The 24,699-nt window shown below is 48.6% G+C and overlaps 13 protein-coding genes across 13 annotated transcripts; 6 read left to right on the top strand and 7 right to left on the bottom strand.

The window, feature by feature from the left end:
- Nucleotides 1–52: 52 nt before the first annotated feature.
- BJ212DRAFT_1259991 (DEAD-domain-containing protein) lies at nt 53–2,728 on the top strand (the record flags this gene model as incomplete). The annotated part of the gene is made up of 8 exons (XM_041330075.1): nt 53–244; nt 294–975; nt 1,027–1,556; nt 1,610–1,791; nt 1,847–2,033; nt 2,088–2,208; nt 2,265–2,341; nt 2,390–2,728. 8 exons carry the CDS (start codon nt 53–55, stop codon nt 2,726–2,728), a joined length of 2,310 nt encoding a protein of 769 aa, XP_041199210.1.
- Nucleotides 2,729–3,318: 590 nt separating this feature from the next.
- Nucleotides 3,319–3,876, bottom strand: BJ212DRAFT_313753 (uncharacterized protein). The gene has a single exon (XM_041342893.1). It carries the CDS (start codon nt 3,756–3,758, stop codon nt 3,399–3,401), a length of 360 nt encoding a protein of 119 aa, XP_041199209.1. The 5' UTR covers nt 3,759–3,876; the 3' UTR covers nt 3,319–3,398.
- Nucleotides 3,877–4,023: 147 nt separating this feature from the next.
- Nucleotides 4,024–7,665, top strand: BJ212DRAFT_1510601 (anaphase-promoting complex, cyclosome, subunit 4-domain-containing protein; the record flags this gene model as incomplete). Its single annotated transcript, XM_041341641.1, has 13 exons — nt 4,024–4,255; nt 4,311–4,516; nt 4,568–4,641; nt 4,690–5,285; nt 5,340–5,446; nt 5,494–5,624; nt 5,676–5,827; nt 5,878–6,131; nt 6,191–6,439; nt 6,469–6,526; nt 6,583–6,784; nt 6,849–6,945; nt 7,017–7,665. The coding sequence occupies 13 exons, from the start codon at nt 4,024–4,026 to the stop codon at nt 7,221–7,223; spliced, it is 2,565 nt and encodes an 854-aa protein (XP_041199208.1). The 3' UTR covers nt 7,224–7,665.
- A 95-nt stretch (nt 7,666–7,760) lies between these two features.
- On the top strand, nt 7,761–9,607 carry BJ212DRAFT_314695 (uncharacterized protein). Its single transcript, XM_041342895.1, has 3 exons — nt 7,761–8,002; nt 8,061–8,686; nt 8,738–9,607. The coding sequence occupies exons 1-3, from the start codon at nt 7,854–7,856 to the stop codon at nt 9,451–9,453; spliced, it is 1,491 nt and encodes a 496-aa protein (XP_041199207.1). The 5' UTR covers nt 7,761–7,853; the 3' UTR covers nt 9,454–9,607.
- Nucleotides 9,608–9,893: 286 nt separating this feature from the next.
- On the bottom strand, nt 9,894–11,024 carry BJ212DRAFT_1259989 (phosphatidylinositol N-acetylglucosaminyltransferase subunit C; the record flags this gene model as incomplete). The annotated part of the gene is made up of 6 exons (XM_041330074.1): nt 9,894–9,935; nt 9,980–10,159; nt 10,212–10,400; nt 10,424–10,590; nt 10,646–10,867; nt 10,919–11,024. The coding sequence occupies 6 exons, from the start codon at nt 11,022–11,024 to the stop codon at nt 9,894–9,896; spliced, it is 906 nt and encodes a 301-aa protein (XP_041199206.1).
- A 467-nt stretch (nt 11,025–11,491) lies between these two features.
- On the bottom strand, nt 11,492–12,115 carry BJ212DRAFT_313921 (uncharacterized protein). The gene is made up of 2 exons (XM_041342894.1): nt 11,828–12,115; nt 11,492–11,778 (listed from the first exon to the last, which is right to left on the bottom strand). The coding sequence occupies exons 1-2, from the start codon at nt 11,978–11,980 to the stop codon at nt 11,593–11,595; spliced, it is 339 nt and encodes a 112-aa protein (XP_041199205.1). The 5' UTR covers nt 11,981–12,115; the 3' UTR covers nt 11,492–11,592.
- On the bottom strand, nt 12,116–13,027 carry BJ212DRAFT_1317144 (uncharacterized protein). The gene is made up of 5 exons (XM_041334241.1): nt 12,916–13,027; nt 12,815–12,866; nt 12,571–12,762; nt 12,372–12,520; nt 12,116–12,322 (listed from the first exon to the last, which is right to left on the bottom strand). The coding sequence occupies exons 1-5, from the start codon at nt 12,976–12,978 to the stop codon at nt 12,206–12,208; spliced, it is 573 nt and encodes a 190-aa protein (XP_041199204.1). The 5' UTR covers nt 12,979–13,027; the 3' UTR covers nt 12,116–12,205.
- On the top strand, nt 13,028–14,810 carry BJ212DRAFT_1317140 (actin-related protein). The gene is made up of 9 exons (XM_041334240.1): nt 13,028–13,187; nt 13,241–13,305; nt 13,364–13,562; nt 13,619–13,743; nt 13,795–13,917; nt 13,971–14,160; nt 14,212–14,386; nt 14,439–14,578; nt 14,627–14,810. Exons 1-9 carry the CDS (start codon nt 13,134–13,136, stop codon nt 14,690–14,692), a joined length of 1,137 nt encoding a protein of 378 aa, XP_041199203.1. The 5' UTR covers nt 13,028–13,133; the 3' UTR covers nt 14,693–14,810.
- Nucleotides 14,811–15,733, bottom strand: BJ212DRAFT_1317137 (ribosomal protein S24e-domain-containing protein). The gene is made up of 4 exons (XM_041334239.1): nt 15,628–15,733; nt 15,208–15,492; nt 15,081–15,152; nt 14,811–15,024 (listed from the first exon to the last, which is right to left on the bottom strand). Exons 1-4 carry the CDS (start codon nt 15,628–15,630, stop codon nt 14,971–14,973), a joined length of 414 nt encoding a protein of 137 aa, XP_041199202.1. The 5' UTR covers nt 15,631–15,733; the 3' UTR covers nt 14,811–14,970.
- Nucleotides 15,734–16,827, top strand: BJ212DRAFT_1317122 (uncharacterized protein). The gene is made up of 5 exons (XM_041334238.1): nt 15,734–15,851; nt 15,899–16,142; nt 16,195–16,245; nt 16,300–16,426; nt 16,475–16,827. Exons 1-5 carry the CDS (start codon nt 15,816–15,818, stop codon nt 16,569–16,571), a joined length of 555 nt encoding a protein of 184 aa, XP_041199201.1. The 5' UTR covers nt 15,734–15,815; the 3' UTR covers nt 16,572–16,827.
- Nucleotides 16,828–17,345: 518 nt separating this feature from the next.
- BJ212DRAFT_1259157 (uncharacterized protein) lies at nt 17,346–18,081 on the bottom strand (the record flags this gene model as incomplete). The annotated part of the gene is made up of 3 exons (XM_041329998.1): nt 17,346–17,509; nt 17,562–17,834; nt 17,889–18,081. 3 exons carry the CDS (start codon nt 18,079–18,081, stop codon nt 17,346–17,348), a joined length of 630 nt encoding a protein of 209 aa, XP_041199200.1.
- Nucleotides 18,082–18,719: 638 nt separating this feature from the next.
- Nucleotides 18,720–21,499, bottom strand: BJ212DRAFT_1317119 (ARM repeat-containing protein). Its single transcript, XM_041334237.1, has 10 exons — nt 21,352–21,499; nt 21,261–21,298; nt 20,906–21,202; nt 20,595–20,843; nt 20,304–20,540; nt 20,129–20,243; nt 19,828–20,073; nt 19,437–19,774; nt 19,111–19,381; nt 18,720–19,056 (listed from the first exon to the last, which is right to left on the bottom strand). Exons 2-10 carry the CDS (start codon nt 21,285–21,287, stop codon nt 19,052–19,054), a joined length of 1,785 nt encoding a protein of 594 aa, XP_041199199.1. The 5' UTR covers nt 21,288–21,298; nt 21,352–21,499; the 3' UTR covers nt 18,720–19,051.
- A 1,700-nt stretch (nt 21,500–23,199) lies between these two features.
- On the top strand, nt 23,200–24,694 carry BJ212DRAFT_312980 (galactose mutarotase-like domain-containing protein). Its single transcript, XM_041342888.1, has 4 exons — nt 23,200–23,551; nt 23,609–23,891; nt 23,941–24,403; nt 24,451–24,694. The coding sequence occupies exons 1-4, from the start codon at nt 23,504–23,506 to the stop codon at nt 24,575–24,577; spliced, it is 921 nt and encodes a 306-aa protein (XP_041199198.1). The 5' UTR covers nt 23,200–23,503; the 3' UTR covers nt 24,578–24,694.
- Nucleotides 24,695–24,699: the final 5 nt, after the last annotated feature.

Here is a 24,699-nt window from a genome sequence, read left to right as displayed (position 1 = left end):
GCTAAAACACTGTCGGACTCTGTCGGTTGGTCGCACTACACTATATTCAGTCATGGACTTCGTAATGACCATCGAATCTGACGATGAATCACCGCCTCAACGCAGAAGTAGCAAGAAGCAGCAAGTGGATGATGCCGCCCACCTGGACCCCGATTTCCAGTTTGATGTAGCTGGCGATCCCTACACCGATTTTTTGGAGTTTGGAACGCAGCAGGAGGATATTGTGAAGAAGGTTTCTAAGCCAGTGAGCATCACTGCTACACGCGGTAGTTGGTCACTGAATCGGCGCATAGGATCCTGTCTCAGTAGATGAAATCATCGAAAGACACAAACTCAAGACACTGTCAAAAAGAAAACGCGAGCCAGAGAGCGAGGATGAAGCTGAGGACGGTATGGAGGAAAGTGATGCCAGCGGTGCGGAGGACTTCCCTGAAACGGATGGTTCGGGTGACGAAGATGACCCCCTTGCCAGTTCCGGCGATGAAAATTACGAAAGCGCCGAGTCCGTAGTCGAGGAGGACGAGGAGCAGAGTGATAATGTTGATGTGGAATTGAATTCCTCGGATGAATCAGAGGAAGAGACTCAAGTCGAAAAGGATCGCAAAGAAGCATTCTTTGATTCGGAGGCAGCACCTACGGAGCATCATGCATCTTTTCTAACCATGAACCTTTCTCGCCCAATTCACAAGGCGTTGGCCAATCTCGGATTTACTTCGCCAACACCTATTCAAGCCGCGACCATCCCTGTTGCTTTGCTGGGCAAAGATGTTGTCGGAAATGCTGTCACGGGTTCTGGAAAGACGGCTGCGTTTACTATCCCTATGCTGGAACGGCTGCTATATCGAGAAAAGGGGAAGCATGCAGCAGCGACTCGGTGTCTGGTGCTGGTCCCGACAAGAGAATTAGCTGTGCAGTGTTATGAGGTTGGTTCTAAACTTGCAGCACACACCGACATCCGCTTTTGCCTCATCGTTGGTTTGTTCCCTTCAAACTCCACAGCGGCTAGTTCTCATGCAAAATATCTAGGTGGACTTTCCCTCAAATCGCAAGAAGCAACTTTAAGGACTCGCCCAGACGTCATCATCGCAACTCCTGGACGGCTTATCGATCACTTGCGCAATTCCCCTTCCTTCGCGCTCGATGCACTGGATGTTCTTGTTCTTGACGAAGCGGACCGCATGCTTTCCGATGGATTTGCAGACGAGTTAGCCGAAATCATCAAAGCATGTCCTGTTTCCCGTCAGACAATGCTGTTTTCCGCTACAATGACTGACACTATTGATGAACTGGTGAAGATGTCTTTGAACAAGCCAGTACGCCTGTTCGTAGACCCAAAGCGAACCACGGCTCGAAGCCTTATCCAAGAATTCGTTCGTGTGCGAACGGAGAAAGAAGCAGATCGGACTGCCCTGCTTGTATCTCTATGCAAGAGAACGTTCAGACAGCGCGTTATCATATTCTACAAGAGCAAGAAGCTAGCACACCAGATGCGCATTGTTTTTGGTCTTCTTGATATGAAGGCCGAGGAGTTGCATGGCGACCTCACTCAAGAACAGGTTAGACAACACTTGTCCACTCTCCTACATGTCAGACGTTGATTCTGGGATAGCGTCTCAGAGCTTTGCAGCTATTTCGCGATTCACAAGTAGATTATTTAATGGCGACTGATCTTGCTTCTCGTGGCTTAGATATCAAGGGCATCGAGACCGTTATCAATTACGACATGCCTAACACGTTGTCGCAATACCTTCACCGAGTGGGTCGGACGGCCCGCGCAGGCAAGTCTGGTCGGTAAGCTTCAATCTTTAATCCATTCCCGTTGTTTGTGTTTTGATCATCATTGTAGCTCAGTTACTCTAGTAGGAGAAGGAGACAGGAAAATGCTCAAAGCAGCCATCAAGCACAGTGCGGGCGAAGATAACGTTCGTCACCGGGTTGTCCCTGCTGATATTTTTCCCAAATGGGTCAAGAGGGTAGAGGCTCTGAGAGACGAGGTCGCAACAATTCTTCAAGAAGAGAAGGAGGAAAAGCAGGTAACTTGGGTTGTTGGACGTCGTGCAACCGCTTTTATTTACACATCAACATAGATTCGGCAGGCGGAAATGGAACTTAAGAAAGGACAAAATATGATCGAGCATCAAGATGAGATTTTCTCTCGGCCTGCTCGAACTTGGTTTCAGAGCGAAAAGGAGAAGGCAAAGGCAGTTGGTGGGTGAAGGTTTATGAGGTTTGCGATCAACAAGGGCTTCACATCGTTTTTCTAGCCACGAGCAAACAGCAGCACGAGAGTGGAATGGCACTCACGCCAAAGGGGAGACCCAAGGCTATTGACGAGCCCAAGGTAGGTTTGGTGCATTATCCACGACTCCCCTTTGAACTGTCCCTTTAGCCAAAAAGAGACAAGTTTGCTGGTCTGACCAGGAAGGCAAAGCGACGGAAGATGGCATTAGAAGCCGACAAGGAATTAGGTGAGACAGGTGCTGTGAACGCTGCCATTCGTTCCGCAAAGAAGGCTGCTCGTTCCGCCAAAATTGGGATTCCAGACCACCGAAACGTACCCGCTTCAAAAAGAACGAAGGCAAGAAAAGGGGCATCAAGAACTGGTGGTAATACATTTGACAGGGATTTATCATCGAAGGCAGCAAGGGGTGAAGGGGTGCGTGCCAAGAAGGGAGACACAATCGGCGGGATGGGCAAGCGCAAGGGGGGAAAACGGAGGGACAAATAGCATTTTTTTTTTAATCGTACAGAGGGCAACTGTAATGGTTGACGTTGCAGCCTTCGATACTATCATATAGACTAGACTACGTAGTCATGTGTAGAATGTAAGATCGACCAAGAGTGCTGTTGAAACGTTGAAGTTTCTCAGACGCTTTTCGTTACTCGTCCGACTTCATCGTAGGGGCGCCAATTCCAGACTTCCTCTGATCTTTTTTTCTAAACAGTCTGCTTATGCAGAGTTTGCATGGGAGTCTGAATTCACTAGTCCTCTACGTGCGCAGTTTTCATACAGAAACATTGTATCCTACCTTTTCCCTTTGGCTTGCTACACTCCCTTTAAAACGCTCATTTTGGACACGAAACACAGGGCCCATCTGTCGACGGCTCCCATGGCAGGCGTCATTGTCAACGGACACGCTCTGCCAACTTCGGCCACACTTGTTTTGGGGCCGCAGTACCTGGATTGTGTCAATAGTATCTGCAATGTATGTGCTTTTCTCTCCAAATATGTGGTGATTGACTCAGACTGAGGCGGAACCAGATCTGTGCAAGTGCGTCTTGGAGATATTCCTGATACGCGTGGGGTGAGATAATTTCACCGGCGCAATCATACGCGACGATTGGAGGTGCATAATCATGACGAGTGTCATTGAGCGTGTCCAATGCCTCTCGCGCAATCAACGAGTGGAAAGGTTACTCCTCCATGAAAAGGTGATGTCTTCATTACCATGATACAGCTGCAATTGTGTTGTAAGTGAGGTGTTATCGTGTGACTTGCTGCAACGCACCCTGAACAACCGGTGTTGAAACTGGAAACTGCAGCTTGAGCTGAACAACCAACACGGGCGGGGAAAGTATCTTCGAAAGAATGTAAAACTGTGTAATACAGAACATTTAAATGGGATGATGACTCGTCCTTGGCAGAAGCTTGGAACAATGGAATTGGTCCAACCTGAAAAAAAGACGGCGTACGGGACTTCGTAGACTGCCAGAACAGTGCCCAAAGCAGATATCCAGCACACAGAAGGCATCTGCATCGTAGGAAGCACAACGGATACCAGAAGAGAAGGGAAACTGGCCAAGGAATATACAACCGCAAAGTGTAGAGGACACAGTACAGAAGGAACGACTATCTATAAAGGGCTGTCGGGAGACTACTTCCAATATATACTAGGCCTGAACTTTGACAGAAAAAGGCAACCGTTTCACGCGGACATGAAAATACAGGTGCCTGGACGTTTACAGAATCCTCCCCACTTCATGGAGTTGGGGACTGCTTTCGTACCGTCAGAGGCAGAACACATGGAGCACGACGCGTTTGCGTCACTGGCTGTCTTGCAGCTCTCATCTCCATGTCGTCTGTTGCGACCGGCTTGCTGCCCAGACAAGGACCTTGTCGTCCTGGTGTCCCGCCTTGGTGGAAGGGATAGGTTGACTCTATGGAAAATGCAAGGAACCAAAAAGTGGGACGTTGAGGTAGAGTGTGACGAAAGCTCCATTGAAAGTGTATCAGCTTTAGCGTGGAGTCCTTGTGGTACGGTTAGATGCCGCAGGTCATGCGCCGTCATATCTAACATTATTTACTGCAGGCCAGACAATCGCTGTCTCTCATGGGTTCTCCCGCGTTACACTTCATTCTGTGCAAGATGGTCGCATTGAGCGTTCCCTCACTATCCCGGCATCGTCGCGCAATTCTGAGCAACAGCATCGAATAACCGGAGCTTGGTGGTTCCCGGGCTGCCGCGATTTACCAAGAAGCACGATCCCAGATATCTTCAAGAGAAATGAAATCAATGTCTGTGGATTCGTTTATGCTAACACTGCCTCCATTCTTATCATACTGAAGACAGGATCTGCTCTCTCCATATTGAAAGTTCTTCCACTCCTAGATCCCCTTCGAGGAGAAGATCACAAGTTCACGTGAGTCTTCCGAGGCCACAAACTCTGGACTCATTAACACTTGTTCAGTGCCACCGACCTCTTTGCTTTCCAAGGAACGCAGACGGGAGCCGCGCTGAAGTCATCCATACCTGAAGTCATCAGCAATTGGCCATCGTTGCTACCAGACCCATCTATTGCTTCTCTATGTCCTCCGATCTTGATTGATGAACAAGGCAAGACGGCAAAAGAGACACAGATTTATGTTTCTGCAGAAGACGAGAACAGTCTCCTCGTGATAGGCGATGACAATGGCAAGCTTCACTGTTTCTTGGACGGGAGCTATTACCTAGGGCCAATCAGTACACTTCCATCGACTGTGCCAATGGCAGTATTCAAGGATCCGAAGCAACCGCTACTTCTACTTCATCCTCGGGTTTCAGCCTCCGACCTCTTGTCTGCCACGTTTGCGCCTCTATCGGTCGACTTACCGTTGCTTGCCTCCCATAGAATTAGAGATTTCGCCAGGCTATCCTCCGCCGCACGGGAGTTGATGTGGTATGTCATGCGGGTCATTGAGGACCTGCGCGAAGTCTGGTTTGGTTCTGGTTCACTTACTGGAGCACGAGAAGCTGGCCCAAAATGGATTCAGCTGCTAGAAACCAGACTTCGTGACCAATTTGGCCGTTAGTAATGCTGTCCCTTGCTGAATTTTTACTATTCTCATGGCTCTTCAACAGAGAAGGAGCCTAGTGCGATTCTCGAGCTCACTGGCCTCCTAGTCGCTGGTTTGTGTTCTGAGGGACTTTCGGATTTCTTATCGTCCAGCGAACAAATGAGTGAAAGGGTTGATTTATCCACTGATTTGTTGTTCAAAGCTAATTTCGCGTTCAGTCTCTCCAGAAATGGGAGTCCACGGTGACTGACGCACTCATTAAACTGCGCGACTTCTCTACGTTGCGACTTGTTCCTGCGCTTCAACGGTTACATATCATTTTTGAAGAAGTTCGAGGCTGGTCACTTATGTCAAGCAGGATTTTGCTGGGTTGCCTACCTTTGTGCTGACACCTTTCCAGTCCTCAATTCGCCTTGTTTGGATTCAACACTGACGACATTACTCATTGTCTGTCTTCGCTGAAGCAAGGCATCTTCATTGCCAATTTGTTGGCATTTCAAGCAAGAGGGGAACTCGGGTCATTCAAACACTTCCTGAGTTTTCTTCGGTATGGTGAGCGCGTTACTGAGCTGCATAGGCCCGTAACGCATTTCCCATGTTAGAAATCGCCTTGGCAGGTAACTCCCCCGAGACCCGCTCACCCCCTGAACATGATATCCTTGAAGTCAATCACTATTTAATGTCCGGGCTGAAAACAAGTCAAATAGACCGGTGGTTCACAGGACCAGCTCCCCAATTTGATCCCGGAGATCTTGGCTTGCCTCGACACAACACGGATACTAACAAAGTTCTTGAAGAAGCACTGGAACAAGCCCACACCGCGTTGCAGGATCCTTCCCAAACATCATGGCAGCCGGTAGGTTTCTCACTTAATTGTAATGTATGCTCTACGACATTAGTTTGTATGTGTTTTAGAAAGTCTCCACGGCCGACAAATCACATCTAGACAGGAATCTGTGGGTACTCGTTCATGATTTGGCTGTCCGGTGTCAGCGGGTATTCGCGCATGTTTCGAAAGCTACCGCTCGATCAGCCATCGTGTCAGGTGGTGGTGCTACGCCATTTCAGGTAGAGGCGAGTGAAACAGTTTCAAGCGGTGCTTGTCAATTTATCTGCGAAAGAATTGTTCGACGAAATGAGGTGAGTCATGCTCTTTACAGTGCAGTGAATTCAACCAAATTTGGATCTTTTAGCTTGACAACCACCTGCAGCATCTCGCGATCTATTTGGCCTCGGAAATGCGGCCCCTTTGTGAGTTACGCCTTTGGCTCCTTCGCCTTTTTTGTAATTCAATGTGTACAAATTAGTCTGCTTGACCCGGACGCCTTACGCAAAATGTGCCGCTGGGGTTCCGCTGCATATTGATGTCACTGTTATGGAGTGTTCCATAGTTGGACATGACCCCGGCGGTGTTACCGATGTTCATCTTTGCAACGCCGAGTTTTTCGACGACGAAATCCTCGTCATCGTATACAAAGTCAGAGGAGCGGAAGGCAAGCCCTTATTTATGTCCATTTGGCTCTCCATTAAACACGGTCAAAGGCCCGATGTTCGCAGCTACGGTTCACTACAGCGCCCTAGAGTATCAAACACAATCAGAAGGACACGTAAATGGCCCCGCGCGAAAAGATATGATAGCCAACGTGCTTCAAAGGTTGAACGAGGGGCATGTAAGTATCGTGCACCACCATGTTTTTGTCGAGACCTTGTGACCGGTGCTTTTACTAACGGCATGATACAGCTCTCGTTGAAACCCATCCCGATCAAGAGACGCCGCCAATTGACCGCGTGCAGAGACGGATCAGTATCCCTCGCGGTCAACGGAAGAGTTGGAAGGAGAGTTGTTTGTATACTTGACGGTGATGGGACGACAATGGATATACTGGATATGGAAGGAGAGGAAGATATGGAAGCTGAGGATGAATCCGAGATGGGGGCACCACCGTAACGAGAGGGTGGGTGATTCGGTCCGTAGATTTTGCATTCGCGGCCTCATTTTCATGGGACACGGCGTGTCTAAGCCGAAAAGATGGATGACTATGTCCTTGGTGTGCCCCTTTAGGGTCGTGAATCTCCATTAGTGCGTTGATCGCGGTCACTGCGGTGAGTTGGAGTGAGAGAAGAGTGGAGAAGAGTTAGATCTATAGAGTGCAATCGGCCGTCACAACGCGGCCTATGAAGGATTGGATCGGGTGTTCGACCGCACATACGCCAGTTCCTGAGAGGGTTGCTACCGGGTACGTTGATTCGGGAATGAATGCAGATCACACAAGGGATCACAGTCAGGTGGATGATTGTAAAAGAGCCGGCCCATCACCTGAAGGTCAAACGTCTGCCAGCATCTACGATTCTGGACATTTACAAACATATTATGATTCCGAATTGCAATAACTTCCCCCACGGACAGTCTGAAATTGTAAACAGTTTCGCTTAACGTGATCACACCGCGGCCCTCTCCTCGTGCCCTTGATTCGAATTCTTTTTTTCCATGCCATTTTAAACCGTCGTCTCTTCTGTGGATCGTCTCAAAGTCCCTCCTTTACATCCCAAGCTCGTCTTGTAGAACCCTTCAACTCACATGCCTAATAGAGCCGACGTCGGCCATTCACCCTCAGGCGATAAATCCGACTTCAAAGCAGACGTTGACGACGATCCTACTGCCCCCATGTCTGATATTGCTCTCCGAAAAAAGAAAAACGCGGATGCCCAAGCTGCTTTTCGCCAGAGGTGAGCCATACCCCTCATACCCCTCCCTTGACCATGTTTTAAATGTTATGTTTTTGAGGCGAGCAAACTACATAGCGACCCTAGAAGAGACAGGTTGGGTGGTCTCTATCTTATTGTACCTTCATCGCTCATCCTTGTCATTTTCGGCAGTCACCAGTCTTGAGTCTGTCGTCCTCCAGCTTCAGGATTCATGTCGTGAAGCGCGATCTGAAGCTGGGGATCTACGACAAGACAATGCACGCCTTAGACATGAATCGCGTGAACGCGAAAAGTTCTGGAGAGCCCTTTGGCAGGCGAGGAAGACAGGACAGGCTCCTGAATCTGACGACTTGCCCCCGCTCCCTTCATCTTTTGCTTCTCATTCTCAACCAACCAATATCAACAATCGTACCCCCTCGTCGCATGGTCACTATAGTGACGATAGTATGGGATATCAGACCAGCGACGAGACGTCCAATTCCCTGTGCAGCAGCTCGTATACTAGCGCGCCCAATCACTCATATGCGACTCAGTCTCCTGCACTTTCTTATACTGGCGTGGAGACTGAGCAGGTACCCTCTGGTGGAGCTGGGCACCATATAAACGCCCGAGTGTCAAGATATGGTTCTTACCAGTATCCGATGCAACCGATCAACCGGGACGGTCCATGGACTCACAACGTGGCCCAGACTGCGTCTGCTAATGGTCAGTTAATGGTTCCGCTGCTAATCTCATGACTTCTGATAGTGTTTGTAGGTTCTCCTACTTTGACATCTCCTGATGTATATGCAAACCGCCCTTTTGAAGAGCAGAAGACTCAGCTCAATCACTTAGAAACAACCCCATATCTCTTTCCCAGTAGCCGCTCCATCTCCCCCACGTCATCCACTCCCCCATCTTCATCTAGCACGTCCTTGACGTCTCCCTTCCAATTCACATTCCCTGCTGATGGCTCGATCACACAAGATCGCGCAGAATTTGATTATCGCAGGCACTCCAATACCCACGGTGCTGATTTAACCTTACACGGTGGCACTGCAGATATTTCGCTTCCAAGCGCGGGCGGTGATGGCGTGCGCTACAGGCTCGGGGCCCGCCGCGCGAACTCTGGTCCGAGTCCACTACTACCCTCCCTTCCTCAGTTCTCTGGAAGCGAGAATGGCTCTCATCACGAACGGGGGAGTAGCGAAGGTGAAGCCACCCCCTATTCAAAACTCCGACCCCGTAGAGGACGTTCTCGAGAGTCGAGGTCACCTTCCCCCGGTGCACCTCCGATCTCGGGTACGCTAGCGGTCATCAAAGCTCAAGCTTTTGGAGCACTCCGTCGGACTCGTACCAGGACCAAAAAAACTTCTGAAGGGGCGGCTAAGGTTGCTATGGAAGTTCTCGAGGCCAGGGGCATCGGAATGGGCGTAGTGGCCGGCTCGAAGCGTCCCCGCCTTCACCACGACGATTCCGACATGCAGACATGATGCACATATAAATATACTCCGCAACTGATTACCAGTTCACTCATTTGATCCCTAGGGGTTGTATCATTCTTCTCTCGTCACCAGTGGACTATGTAACCACGATTATTTGTACAGCAATTTAAGATCCCAGTTACTTACTGTATTGCGCTTACTCCATAAAGGTCTGCTGCATAGTGTCGCATGTAATATCTTATGTACCTTCGTTGCACAATACATTTATGATTAAAACACTCTATCTGATGGCTGTGCATACGTAATACCGCGCGTCCTTTGGGGAAGTCGCTAACTCGCCGGCGGCTCACTATCGTTATACTAGCCTGGATCTATTGGCTCGTGGCATTCGCCTGCGGGCAGACGGAAGGTTCGGCAGAGGACAAAGATAATTATTAGGAAGTAAGGTTCTACGTTGTGTGTTCCACGTGTTAAACAGTATCCAATTATCAATTAAGTCTCGGAACTGCAACATCCCACGGTCCTCTTATCTCACTGCGGAAAGACATGTTAGCAGGGAAGGAAAAAACTTGACGAAATGACGTGCTTTTTGTATTTCTGCTGCCCAGACTAGGACTCCCGGAGCAACGAACGTCACCGTGATCGAAATGCCCGCGTAGATGTAGGCAACCGAAACGGACAAAGGTACCGTTAGAGCGAACGACAGTATACACAGGGTCAGTGTGAAGAGGATCTGTGCGACTTGTGGTGTGACCTGTAATCAGAGTTTACACGATAATGTAACCAGGTAAAATTGCCGACCCCACCTGAAGCCGATGACGCAGGATCGGGAAAAGAGCGAACAATTGCACAGCAAACAAGACAAGAACAAAGACGGCCAAATCGTCAGGCAGTCGTGAGGCCAAAACAACCGATGACGAGATCGCGGCATTCATGGATAGTACAGATGTTAGTCTACACGGAAGATGAGAATTGACAGCAGGGTCAATGTGGCGCTAACTCACCTTTCCTGTGGGACCGGTTTCATGGAGCTATAATCGGCGAGCAACGCGTTGAGAAGGAAGAGACATGCTGAGAGCGCCCAAATGGAGTCCGAGGACGTTGCTGCGGTCAAAGTTCGCAAAACAGGTGACAATCCCATCAAAGCGAGGAAAACAAGAAGGGACGATTTGATCGTATTGGAGCCTGGATGATGCAACCAATCAATGAAGGGTCCAGGGGGTGGATGTGCAGGGCGTACGGGTGAAGGCGCCGCGAACAGGATTAGAACAGCTAAGGATCTCATACAGAGCATATCCTCCAAAAAAACTAGCTATCGAGACCCATAGCAGGACACGGGCATCAAACCAGCGTTCCTTGAGCCTCACAAAAACTGCGAGGAATGTGAAGATTGTCGCTAAGTGCTGCGTGATCGCACAGCATAGCAGTACCAGTGGCCAATAGGTGTACGGCTTGAAGTTAGCTTTAGAGAATATTAAGTACCACGTTTTGGAGATAAATTATGCTTACCAACGGTTCCGCCTCAAGGAAGAGAGGAAAGAGTGAGGATGAATGTAATTATCAGGAAAAGGCTGCCTTTCCCACAACACTTTGTTCCATCCTTCAGCTTCGGATGACATTCATGCGTTCGATGATCGTAGAAACAGTTCTCAAGGGCTACTATATGTATTTGGTAGACGTTGTGACGATCACAGCCACGTGGTATCGAATATCCGCCTTGCAATGAACCGAACCGGGGGATTCACACAACTTATATCATATCCTCGAGCAATCATCATTTACCCATTCGTATCTCAGATTCCAGGGAGTACATGGACAAGACGAGACAAGACGGCGTCACTTTCCTCGATCATGGGAACAGAAGAGATTTCGTTTATGGTCATGCTCCACATATAAAGAACATGAAAACAACGTGTCCGAACATCATGCTGTCTCACCGACGGCCCGCTGAGTTTGACGACGTGTCAGATAACAGTGGGGCATGAAGTACAAGAAGAAACATGCCCGTGAAGCCTTGAGGGATCATTTCATGATTGAGCGGGTCCGAGGTAAATTGAAAATTATGGGAGGGATCGGCGATCATGTATTAAACAGCACGAGAAAACCTGAAGGTCAGAATAAGAAGTCCGGAGCGAAGGATGACCCGCATGTTGTACTGGCGGTGAGGCAATACACACGCACAAAGTATTATTCAATCCCACTAGAAGTAGCGACAGTGAGGAACGGTAAATAATCAGTCATAGAGCTTGACATTACCACTAAGCGTTCTTCATCTCTTGACGTAGGTACTGGTTTCGCCGCTTTCGCAGTCACGACCTGCTCGGCAAGTCGTCCCCGATTCGGATTCGAGGGATTAGTACCTCGTGCATGTGCCTATGCTGCCTGGTGAATCCTGTAAATGGATACTAATTCAGAGGCTTACCGTTTTCAACCTTCTCTCAGCGGCCTTTGCAGCTGCGGCGCGAGGATCAGAAGGCGGTGTCGCGGTGGTGCCATCATTTGACTGGGCAGCAGTGCTTCCCGATACCTGATGTCTCCCGGAATGCGCCCTGGCCTTGGAGCACAATGAGCCCATGAAGTGCCAGCAGTTGGCAGAATAAGCGATTGGTATAACGCTACACAAGTTCGTTATCCCCTCAAGTGCGAAAAGGACTGAGGACGGGTATTATTACGTTGTGGTATGAATTCAAGAAGCGCAGCCTAGCGTGGCACCTGAACGTGCTCTATAAGGGAAACATGTGGAGGCAAGGCATCACGGATCTACTGCAAATCTACTGTACATGACATCAATATCAAAGAACTACATGGGAAGCGTATTCGGTATCTCTCTGTAATTTCCCCCACTGTTGTTGCCAGTGGGACGAACAGAACGCTCACGAAGGTTGTAGTCTTCAGAATACCTACGCGGCAACCATTCCTGCAATTGTGACTGAGTATCATTCAAATTGAAAAGAAACTATACGAACTTCCCACCAGCGCCTGCTGGCAGACCATGCCGTACTAGAATCCAAACCTGCCTTGAGCATGCGGTTTTTAATGCTGACGCCAAGTAACAGTCCGAGGATAATCAACAAAAAGAGGGTGACCACAAGCTGGTCCCTAGGAGAATCTCGTTCTGGTAGGAACAAATTAACGTTGGCAAACACAAGGAAATTGAGGACACACGAAAACATCGCGCTTCGACATCTCCCTCTAGACCGGTTGCGGTGTCTGGATCTGTATCGCCAAGAGATGCACCGGTGCAGATAGGTAGGTTCTGATTCAAGCACCACTGCTTAGTGCACGATAGACAAGGTTTGGAGGGGTTGTCGGGCGTGTTCAGGGATAGAATCGTATAGTTTGCAGAGAAGCAGATGCCTAAATTGCGATTAGTTCCTGCAGCATGGATGATCAAGTTCAAGGGACTCACATTTGCAGAAGTTTGTCACCTCCCACTTATTCGTGGCAGCTTCGACTGGCGCCTGCCAAAATTGTTAATTAAAGGGTTAGATAAAGATTGACTCGACATACGATGCTGAGTATGAGCGTAATAAAGAGAAAGCTAATAAATCGTGTGGGACCATGTCGCACCATGACGAGCGTTGTAGCCAGGAGCCAGCTGGTGGACGTGACATTATGTGAGAAACACGCTCAAACGATCAAACGCGTCAACAAGCACATTTGGATCGCCAAACCGAATCTCTAGCCTTTCTTACCCAAAACTTTTTCTGTTCATTATCACTGCAGGGATGTCGGCAGAATTTGAGGATGTCCTCACAAATCAACCTGTCGTGATAGACAATGTAACGCGCATCTTCCGACTACGGCGTGTGTTGGCTCAGCTTGGTTTTGACAGGGCTCAGGAACTATCAAAGCAGGTTTTGCGGGTCAAGATCATCCGAAATGTTTTTTCCCGTCATTGTACGTTTTTACAGCGCAATGTTGATCAACGTGTAGTTCTAATCACATGAATTTCTAGCGTTGGGAGACCAAAGCATGTGCGCGTCATGGCCGGTGCTCTCGAAGGTGACGTCTTCATCGGTCGTCGCGCACAAGAGTTCCGCGGTCTTCTCAAGATCAAATACCCTATGGAACATGGCATTGTAACTGATTGGGATGACATGGAACGGATATGGAGTTGGATATATGCTGAAGAGCTTGGAACCCTCAGTGAAGAGGTATGTCCCTTTATCTAATATAGGTGCCAGGATGTTCCGATCAGAATGCCTGAAAGCACCCAGTCCTCTTGACCGAAGCGCCGCTAAATCCAAGGAGTAATCGTGATGTAGCCGCTCAGATATTCTTCGACACATTCAATGTTCCGGCCCTCTTCCTGTCCGTACAGGCCGTTCTTTCGTTGTAAGCTATACGCTCGTCATATTCATTTTAGCCCCTTCGAACTATCTATAGATATTCTTCAGGGCGGACGACTGGCATAGTACTCGACTCTGGGGATGGTGTTACACACGCTGTCCCAGTATTTGAGGGTTTCTCCATGCCTCACGCGATTCGAAGAGTGGATGTCGCCGGAAGGTATGATGTCCATCTTCCCATCGAATAAAATACTCACATGTCGCATTACACAGAGATGTAACTGACCATCTACAGCTGCTGCTAAGAAAATCTGGCCATCATCTGCACACGACTGCAGAAAGAGAAGTTGTTCGGATAATAAAAGAAAAGTGCTGTTATATCGCACTAAATCCTTCCAAAGAGGAGAAGGACACGGTGGGTCGGACTGAAGAGTTCCGTCTCCCGGATGGAAACGTAGTTCAGGCGAGTTCCCAGCTTCTAGTCCGAAGATGCCAAATCACATCTTTCTTGCAGTTGGGACCTGAGCGGTTCCGCGCTCCCGAAATATTGTTTAATCCAGAGCTTATTGGACAGGAATACGCCGGTGTTCATCAGGTTGTTGTAGACTCCATCAATCGAGTTGATTTGGATCTGCGGAAGAGTCTCTTTTCAAATATTGTGCTTAGTGGAGGCAGCACGTTATGCAAAGGTCCGTAAGCTTTAGTAGGCAAGTCACTCGCATTGATAGCACCTGCTTGAAGGCTTTGGCGATCGTCTTCTCAACGAAATCAAGAAGTTGGCTTTGAAAGATGTCAAGATCAAGATTTATGCCCCTCCGGAGCGCAAATACTCGACGTGGATAGGTGGTTCTATTCTTGCAGGTCTTGGGACTTTCAAGAAGGTTGGTCTCAAACTGTTCTATGTGGGCGGTCCTGAAACATATCCACAGATGTGGGTATCAGCAGAAGAATATCAAGAAGATCCAGATATTATCCACAAGAAGCTCGGCTTCTAAAGCTTCAGCATTACTTTGTGTTTTATCCTTTCCTTGTAGAACTTTGCTCAACCATATTACCACTGCATCGATACCCAACATAATCAACTGGTCTTGTAATACTCTTAGAAAGCGCGCAAATTCCAATGAAAATGCTCGTGAGCCGCATGTGCATATGATTCATGAATGTGGTTGTGAGTATGACATACGCCATAGGTACAGCTCGCTCGACTGGTTCTCGATAATAAGGGGAGCACCCGAGCAAGAAAGAGATCTAGACTAATGCGAGAGAGCAGTGTTTACTTGCCCTTCTTGGCAGGTTCAGCAGCCTTAGTCTTCTTGGTACCACGGAACTGCAGACGAAGTACATCAGTGCATTATACGACAATGATTGAAGGAGTTGTCATACCTTCTTCGCGCGGTTCTTCCTCTCGTGTCGCAGTTTACGTGAAGGCTTATCAACCTTGGTCTCAAGGCCAGACTAATTGAATAGAGAATAAGACAGTAGTCGTGTGGTAAGGAGAACATGAGCTTACCTGGACCAGTCTGTGCTTTGGCTCGAACCTCTTCTGTGATGCCTCATCATCGTAAATCAGTGCAAATCCGGTGCTACGTCCACCACCGAACTGTGTTCGGAAACCAAAACAGACTACACGTGCTTTTTCCGTCTTGTACATGGTAGCCAACTTCTCCGCGAGCTCAGATTTCGGTACGTTCGGCCGCGATGGGTGGAGGACATCGAGAACGAACTGACGGCGCGCCAAAAGGCGGTTGGTGATGAATTTACGGGCGCGGAGGGTGACGGGTGCTGCGTTATCAGCCTAAAGTCGCAGACCGTAAGCTTAGTACATCCAATCTGCATTGGCACCATCCATCGCCTCCCGATCGCAAATCTCGCTCGGTTTCGACGATTCGACATGGTGCAGCAACCTGCAGCATTCGACGGGAACTCTCACCATGATTTTTGTCGTCCTTGACGTTTTGCGACCTTTTCTTCCCGGGGTCTTGACGAGATAGTGTGTGCAGGCGCAAGGAGATCGAAGTCCGTTCGGCAGAGTCCGGACACAGCCACCTGTAATTGCCCAAAAAGGGTTGGATAGCTCCTTAGCCTTGAACTCCCTCGGGCTTGTGATATCATAGAACTATGTCGTCCAGCTTTGCCTCTTCGTTCGCGCCCTATGTAAGTATTCTCTAGCATTCATGAATAAATTGTACCCATAGGTGCAGACCCCTCCACCAGATGACTCTTCCTACCGATCAGCGATATCTTCAAACTCCAAAGCTCGGCCATGGTTTCCAGTTCACTCATCCTCACGAGGAACAGAGATATCTTATCAATCTGGCGGTCTCCCTACATTTAACAATTCGATAAGCGGGCATGAGGATGTTCAGCAGGATCTGTGGGAAACGAGTTATGGGCTGCGTGTGGACGTTTTATCAGCCTTCGCATATATATTGGGTCCAATCTCAGGTAAGTTATACAAATATGAGCGGTTATTTTGTTTTGTCATGATTTGCTTCAGCTTTGATATTACTTGTGCTGGAAACTCATAACGATTATGTTCGCTTTCACGGTGACCTTCTCCGCTTCCTTACTGACTTGTGACCGCTGAGCTCATCGTTAACAGCTTACCAATCTGCCTTGCTAATGACACCTCTGTTATTGGTGCGCATATTTGCATCACTACTTGGTTTTCCTTCGTGGATGCGGTCATTCCTTACTATTACATTCGCACTTTCCGCACTTTTCATGGCGTGAGTGATCCGTAAAGTTGACATGAGTCCCGAGTTCACACATTTCAGCGTACGAGCATACCTCGGAGCGTCGCGCGAAGGTCTCACACGTTATCATCTCCCAAGAATTGGACCGCTTGCTGAGAGATGGGTGTTTGAGGAATGAGCTGTTCTCCTCCACGACGTCATTATCCCATATCAACGTGCACTGGAATTACACCCTCTATCTATGTAGCAATGAATACATGAACAATAGTAACAAGCGATCCCCTTCCGGCGGGGCCGCAGTACGCAGTGGGTGAAGCTACTATGTGCATACTTTCTATGTTCACGCAATCAAAGCTGGTTGGTTCCGAGCGCACTCAAGCACGCGCATTGCAGGTCAACAATTTTGTGAAGGACAGAAAAAATGCTGGTCCGATTTGAAGCATCAAGATTGATAATGCACGGAGGACCACGCCAAACCTCCCGGGCACACCACAATTACAGGGCTGGATCGAATTTCCTAATACTATTCATGCATATGTGTGAAAGATGGGTGCAAAACAGGACAGACTAACGGCAAGAAAATGCGCAGCAACATAACATGATGTGGACGCAATAGCGACCGAGCGGCCGGTTATATACTGTAGATGTGTAGATTCGGGCTTACTTTCAGTCGGGTGCCCCTTAGCACCAACTCATATTTCATAGAGCATCATACGGATTTAAAACATCCTTGCATACTCGAATCGAAGTCCACGATAATGGACTGTTTCGTTTTTTTTGAGATAGTCGAGCGAACAGCATAGATAGTTTAAAAAGCATGAGGAAGTCCGTGATAATACAGTGGCAAGGTAAGTACAAAACAAATTCGTACGCGCGCTCTAATAGAAGCGCCAGCGCGTGGGTTCTATAAATATAGTCTGTGGTTATAGAAGAAATCGAGTCTAACCCGATGTTATATGCAAAGACCTGCAACCTGGACGCCAGATGCGCACGTCGCCGTAACAGCCTTGCCGAGAACAGCCTGAAGAAGGGGTTGGATCGCGTTGACGATAGCATCGGTTAGATTCTCGACGATGTCCAGTAGATCGTCCAGAGTACATTTGAGATCGTACACGACTACAAAGACAATTCATTGCCGCTACGCACGCAAGAAATGACCGAGACTTACTGGGACCCAAGATCGGACCAACGATGGGCAATGAGACAACAAGGTTGTAAGTGACCGTGAGGATGTCTTTGTTGGCGTTGATGATGCTCTCTAGCAAGGTCTCTATGTTGTTGGTGGGATCCAGGTTTGCGACGCCGTTGTCACCGCCAAGCTCTGCCAGAACAGAAGTGAAACCTGCAAAGTTCGTGTTGAATCCAGAGAGCTCTGTTGACGCTTGCTGTTGGAATGCGGGGTCAGAAGCGGACTCAGACGTTGCATTTGAGGCCAGGTTGTCTATGCAAGAACAATAAGTAAAGGTCACAAACAACCCCCATTTTACCGACGTACGATAGTTTGCAGCGTGCTGCAAGGCCTGACGGTGATATCTACGTAGACGAGCAAGCTTGCCGCTCGATGTGTTCGAGCTTCCATGAGCACTAGCAGACGGTTCACGCGGCACGTGTGGAACACTCCTGGCGGCTTTACGTTCCGCATGCCCCGCAGTTATCCGTGATGGCGCCTTCGGAGACTTAGCTGGCATGGCTGTAGCATGAGAAGCTGGATGCTTAGATGTGGATAACCTGTCTGTTCTGTCAGCGATATTCGTGAACCCGCCGAAGGCCCTGGGTGAAGACGGCATTGCAATTGGTTTGGCCAGAGCATGCTGCACTGTGAGGGGCGTGCTAAGCATCAACGTCACGGCGGCGGCGGGCAGGAAGATAAGGAGAGAGCGCATGACCGGCATATCGAAAAGGAGTGGGATTAAAAGGAGCGTGAAGAAGGTTGTAGATATTAAGACAAGCGACTCGCGCTGAAGTTATAAGAGATATAGAACAAATACGTAGCCAACAAGTTCCCAGACTTGCGATGGTTGTGGTAGAAGGCAAAAGTGCAACTCATCTAGTGAGACGCATTCTTATACCCTAACATTTAGCTCGCCAAACCTTATTAATCAAGCCTGGTTTCTGATTGGCTCCCCCCACCTCGCGCCCGTATCACGTGATAAAAAGCAATTCACCACGAGATGGCATGCGTCCTCTCGGACCTTTCAAATGAGCTAATGAGAGATCTAGGGGCAGGTCATGATACTGCAAGGAATTTTACAACGCCTGATGGCCATTATTGATCTAAGAAATACAATACCACTTGATCTGTAGAACTGTGAGCAAGCTTCTGAAAGTCGCACAATATCAATACACAAAATATTTTCTTACCGCGAGCCCGATCATGCGGTACCAAATGCATTACAATTTCTATGTAGTTTAAGAGAGGTTCGGCATGCGTTGTGTGCGGTAGACCGACGACAGAATCTGTCAAGAAATTCTTTGCCGATATAATCAGATGCGCTGCGCGTTGGTATGGGGAGCATAATAGGCAGTGTTTTGTCTGCAGTTCATGATTCATTGAGCACAAAAGAAGGTACGGTACTATTTATTCTCTTGGAATGTTCGTGAGTGCGAGAAAAAGACTCAAAGGGGGACGGGTATGTGCAGACTGCAAAGACCGCCTAGTCAACCTGTGCTACATAGGTCAACGCCACGGATGATTTTTTCGTGCTTTCAATACTTGCCTAACATGTCCGCTGACGCTTTTTGAAGGGCCCGCGCGGCGAAGTAACGCACATCTGCGTCGGAATCTGTTTTCTGTTGCTCTAGCACCGGAACAATGCTTTTGCGGACAAATTCGCGACCCTCCGTAGTATTTCCATATGTAGTGGCAAGAATTTCTAGAGACTTGGCGACGTTGAAGCGGATGTTCGGGATGGGGTCTTCAGCAAGCTGCAGGAGCGGCCCGATAATCTCAGCTTGAACGATTGCAAGATTCAGGGAAGGTGCAATGGTCTACAATTTGAAGATCCGCTCAGGTCGCTGCGGCCTAATAAAGATGAACACGTACTGTGATCGCTTGCACGGTAGTCATCCTGTAGAGGTAATTTGGATGTTGCCCCATACCCATGACCTTAGGGACAATCTGAACCTTCGCCCAATCCACGCCGAAGACTTCCGTCAGTTTCTTGAGGTTGATGGTTGCAGATTCGCGTATACTGAAGACTGTGTCACCCAACCATGACATGCACAGGTTGCCGAGCTGTTCGTCGAAGAAAGGTTTGCCGAGCTGTGTTGCGAGAAGGGGGATATATTCTATGATAGCCTGTCTGACGCGCCATGACTTATCCTCTGCAAGCTCAATGATAGCGGGGAGAAGACTATCAGAGAGGAGTTCGATATCAATGACTGGCAATAGCATTTCAGAGAGCCATTCGCGGGTAAACGGGCAGTGCGCTTACCGCCATTTACAGTCTCGAGCTTACTGATGACATTGAGCCGAACGTCGGGAAATTCGTCCTTTAATAGATGAAGGAACAGGGGTAAGAGATGCTCGATAGTAGCATCTCTGCCCAGGAGCGGTGCAAGGCCACTGATATGATTTGCAAGAGCGGCTCGCACATGCTGAGACGCGTCGTGCGAGAGGTCACGCACGCAAGGCACGATGCGTGCAAGGATGACTTCCTTCTCGAGCAGTTTCGAAAACCCTGAAAGTCAAGGGCGGAATCAAGCGGTGTTCTATAATGGCATTTATTACCATACCTGGGATTTGGCCTGCAGCCGCTGTGCGTACTTCTGCCTCGTTATCTTTTAGAAGTTGCACATATTGCCCTATTAACTCCTCCCTGACAAGTTCTGTACCGACGGCTTCTGCGAGCTAAACGCCAATATAAACTGTGTTGCCCAATAAACGTAGAACCCAGCATCGGGGGCGCACCTCATTGAAATGCGTTGCGGCCATATATCGCACTCGCCAGCTCTTATCAGCGATACTGTGTCTGATTTGCTTCAGCAACTGCTCCTTCACCTCAGGTGGCGTAAGTTGCTTCGCGATAACAATAAGATCTTCTACTGTGAGTAAGCGCACAGAATCCTGATCATCGGATTGGAGTCTGCGATAGATAGGTAACCCATCCGACAAGACATGTTGCTTTGACAGGTTCTTAACAAATGGCTGCCAAAAAGCTGACGTTTCAATCGGCGCAGAGACGTAATATATACTACGCACCCCGAGCCACTTAGCTGCAGCACGTCTGACCATAGGTGTATCATCTGCACCGAGAGCGGCGAAGCCCTTCCGGAGATCTTCTTGGATTGACCACGATACTTTGTGATAAACTGGAGGATACAGGGCAGCAGAAGAGGTGCGCGATGTAAACCATTCGCCCTGTGAGAGCCGCTTCAGGAGTGGAATGTAAAACTCTTCGATTTGCGGAGTAGATAGAACTTCAGCTATTTTGGCGATAGATTCTGCAGCCTGGTGGCAGAAGCATAGGTTATCAACCAATTAACCAAGTAACGTTTCTCAAGGACGCGCACCTTGTCCCGTACCAGGGTTTCCTCCACTGCAGATAAATTCTCCAGGGGGCCTAGCAGCACATGAGCGAATTGCTTTCCGCCAATGTACTCCTCAAAATTCCTCCCAAGCTCTTTGGCCAAAGCCAGTAGCACCTCATCCTCGTCATCGACGGAATCTTGCAAGAACGGGACAAGCTCGTCACGAGCGCGATCTGGCCCCAAAGCAAGTGCAATCGTGGGTATGCTATGAATAGCGTTGAGGCGTAGTTGAACGTCTTCCGAGCGCAGCTCGTCCATTAGAACGGCAATAGGTGCAATCTGCAACGATATTGTGTTACTTTCATGCTATTCACCATGGAATTCTGATGAGACTCACGTCCTCCATGGTGTATCCGGGTTCCATCGCAAGTGGCGCTGTATCAAGAGACGTTCAGTCCCAGTTGAGAAATTACGCGGGGGCTTCTTACTATTTAACAAGTCAGATACTAGCTGCAATACCTTTACAAGGGCTGCAAGGCTGGAGATGGTTGTGGTGGAAGGTGTGGTGTCTAGCGATTAAACGTTGAGGGCAAGTGATCTGTTCTTGATTAAGCTTGATTAAGATGAAGGGTATCTTTGTTTAGTCTGAGGTGCATTCGATTTAATCCCCAAGCCAATATTCAAGTTATCGCTCAAGTTTGCAACTATAACTACACAGCGCAGAAACATGATGATCGCGCACTCCATGCTATCAATACGGATTGTCGCTGAAGCAAGTACTGAAGTACTGAAGCACCTTGACTGATGCCAAAATTCGTGAGATATTTCGGAACTGGAAGTTGTCAGTACTGACCAACTAGTACTAGTACTGCTGGCCTTCCCCTAACCAGACCTTTATAGACGAAGATAGTAGTTCCTTCCCGCCAGCCGTGGCGGAACAAGGATCACTGGTTAGTAGATCATCGAGACTCCGACAAGCCCAGCCCCAAAGCCGGTCACAAGGAATAATAGACAAATCAATCAGTTATCCGAGAACAACCTTTTGGATGGCATGAGCGACATCACTACGATGAATAATGTATTGTACATATAGAAGGTAAAGCAAGTAACCTCCGACCAAAAGATATTCGACCACCGTGGAAACCTCTTCACGAAGAAGAGAAATAGCAAAAAATTATGCAATAATCATCAACAGCGTGCCCGATGGCTCAGTTTAAGACGACAGACCCTGGCGCAAGCCACGAGGTCTATCTCGCGATGACGGAGGGGCACTTTTGTCCAGGTCGCAAGTCCCTATAAAATCTCATCGTTACCATCAGACTGTCAGACAATCATATATAACAACTCACAATCCAGAAAACCACGAGTCACCATCTGCAAGGGCTGCACATAAATGTATAAAATCTCAACCAGTTCCATAGCACTCCCAACGGAAGGCATCCGAAATCTTTGATAAGTGCCATAACTGGTACTAATCTCGGCGGATTATTCCCAACGGGCTTCCACTTCGCTGCGTGCCTGCACACGGAGGTCCACATACACCCGAGACAACTCAGTGAAAAGCGAGATCTGGCTCGAAGCTAGCCTCATTGGACCGACAGTATGTAGCAACATTTTGACATCAAGACAGAGGTCTGGGTATGACAAGTTTGTGAGACCATAAATCCATGTCCTTCCAGCGAGACTGAGTCACACCGCACAAAGCACGGAAGCACCGATAAACCCTGTTAGATCGTCCTCGACCATGACTTGCCCCGTGAGCGACGCTTCATGTGACTTTTGCGGTGTAACACCAAAGTTGTAGTATGAGTGTTCCTTGTCCATGCGGGGTAGGCAATGCCTGTGGTATGGTTGCGTGATACGCCTTTCTGTGCAGGTGTGCATAGACTATAGTATAGCACAATATGCGCATATCGCACTTTTGTGCATGGTCAACGAGAGCAACGCTGCACACGAACGCACGGATGCACCGATAGGCACCCGAGGTGTCGAAACAAGGAGACCTTGCGTACAACGAAACAAAGTGGCTTGATCCTTTGATCACGAGTTTTGTGATAGCGCAATTCGTCAAGCGGGCAAGGACGATAATGCTGCGTACGACCGCACGAGTGCACCAACCAGCCACGTCCGAGGTGTCGAAGCGAAGAGTCCTCGTGCGCAACGACAAAAGTTCAGAAGATGTGGTTGCACCGATAGCAAGTGGAATATCAAAAAATTATCGCCTGGAATGTAGGGACGCTGAACAAACGAAAAGTCAGTAGCGATTCAGGACAATCTTGGCCTGCAGTGAACGGAACGGCATATGCATCTGCCTATTTGAATCACTGCCACGCTGCGAAAGGATCGCAGAGGAAGCCGATAAGAGGGCTTCTTTGCCGCTCCCTCGTACTTTCGACTCGAGGCTGACCATAAACACGACCCCGTCCAGGAGTCAGGAAGTGTGAGAGAAGTGTCGGTAGTGGGAGAGATGTATGTCACTCGTGACAGAGTGTAGGCGTACATAGTGGCGATTACAGCTAAGGGCAGGCTTTTACTCAGTCCGGGGGATCGGGCCGCTAGCCCTCCAAGGTAATCCCAGGGGGTATCCGTATATCTCATAGTTGCCAACTCAGCACCTCAAGCTTATCATCTACTTCGAAGATGCCAGTCAAACAGGCTTCTGGGCGAATCAATTTGACTCATGCAAAGGTCCGTGATAGACTAGACCAAAAGCAGACAGCCACTTATTACTGATTCTTGAATCAGGGTTCCACTGTAGAACTACTTCTATACGGTGCGACAGTAATTTCATGGAAGGCTGGAACCATCACCGAACCTCAACCAATTGAGCGGCTATTCGTCTCATCTAAAGCCGCTGTCGATGGCTCAAAGCCCGTGCGGGGAGGTATCCCAGTTATATTTCCTTGCTTCGGACCTCCCAGCCACCCAGAGCACATGAAACTTGCCCAGCATGGTTTTGCTAGAAATGAAGTGTGGAAATTCGATAGCATTGTGATGGACAACGATGAGGGCGTATCGGTGAGGCTCAGTAAGTGCCACCTCACTGTAGTTGTGTCGTTTGATATATTTTCTCCCAGCGCTCGAGCCAACCGCGGGTATTACAGCGAAATATGACAAACCATTCCATCTAGCTTATGTTGTTACCCTGGCTGAGCATCATATTAGTACTGATCTGCACGTCACGAATACGTCGACCTCCACGGCTTACCCACCAGACAACCTCGAATTCCAGGCTTTGTTCCACAACTATATTAGGGCTCCTGCAAACGACGTCCTTGTTTTCCCATTGCAAAACAAAAGTTATTTTGACAAAACAGAGGCATTCGAAGAAGCCAGAAACAAACCGAAAGTTGAAACTAGAGCAGGAGTCGATGTTCGTCAGTTCACCGACTCTGTGTACGAAGATGCAGGGGGGAAATATGAAGTCACATGGCCGGGAGGTGGTGTAGAGATCATGGTTCGGGAGCTAAAGGACGTTGTCGTCTGGAACCCTCAGCAGGCTGCAGGTGCGAAAATGGGAGATATGGAAGATGGAGGATGGTGAGCATTTACACTCGATCATGAACTTGGATGCTAACACTCGGTAGGGAAAGGTATGTTTGTGTTGAGCCAGGTTATGTGAGGGGATTTGCGAAGATAGAGCCAGGCAAGACGTGGATTGGACAGCAAGTTATATCTGTCATTCATCACGAAAGGAGGATCAATCAGTTGTGATAAGTCCTTCTGAATCACGCACTTACTCAATACCGTTGGATTAGTAGATTTTGTAGTTCGAGCATTGTTTGCTCTGACAAGCTTAAGCGGCAGCATTAAAACTCGAACATGTGACTTGACTT

This window comes from Suillus subaureus (genome assembly GCF_016647635.1).
Source record: "Suillus subaureus strain MN1 chromosome Unknown BJ212scaffold_2, whole genome shotgun sequence".
Lineage (NCBI taxonomy): Eukaryota > Fungi > Basidiomycota > Agaricomycetes > Boletales > Suillaceae > Suillus > Suillus subaureus.
The sequence above is the reverse complement of the archived record's forward strand: the minus strand, read 5'-3'. Positions and strand labels throughout refer to the sequence as shown.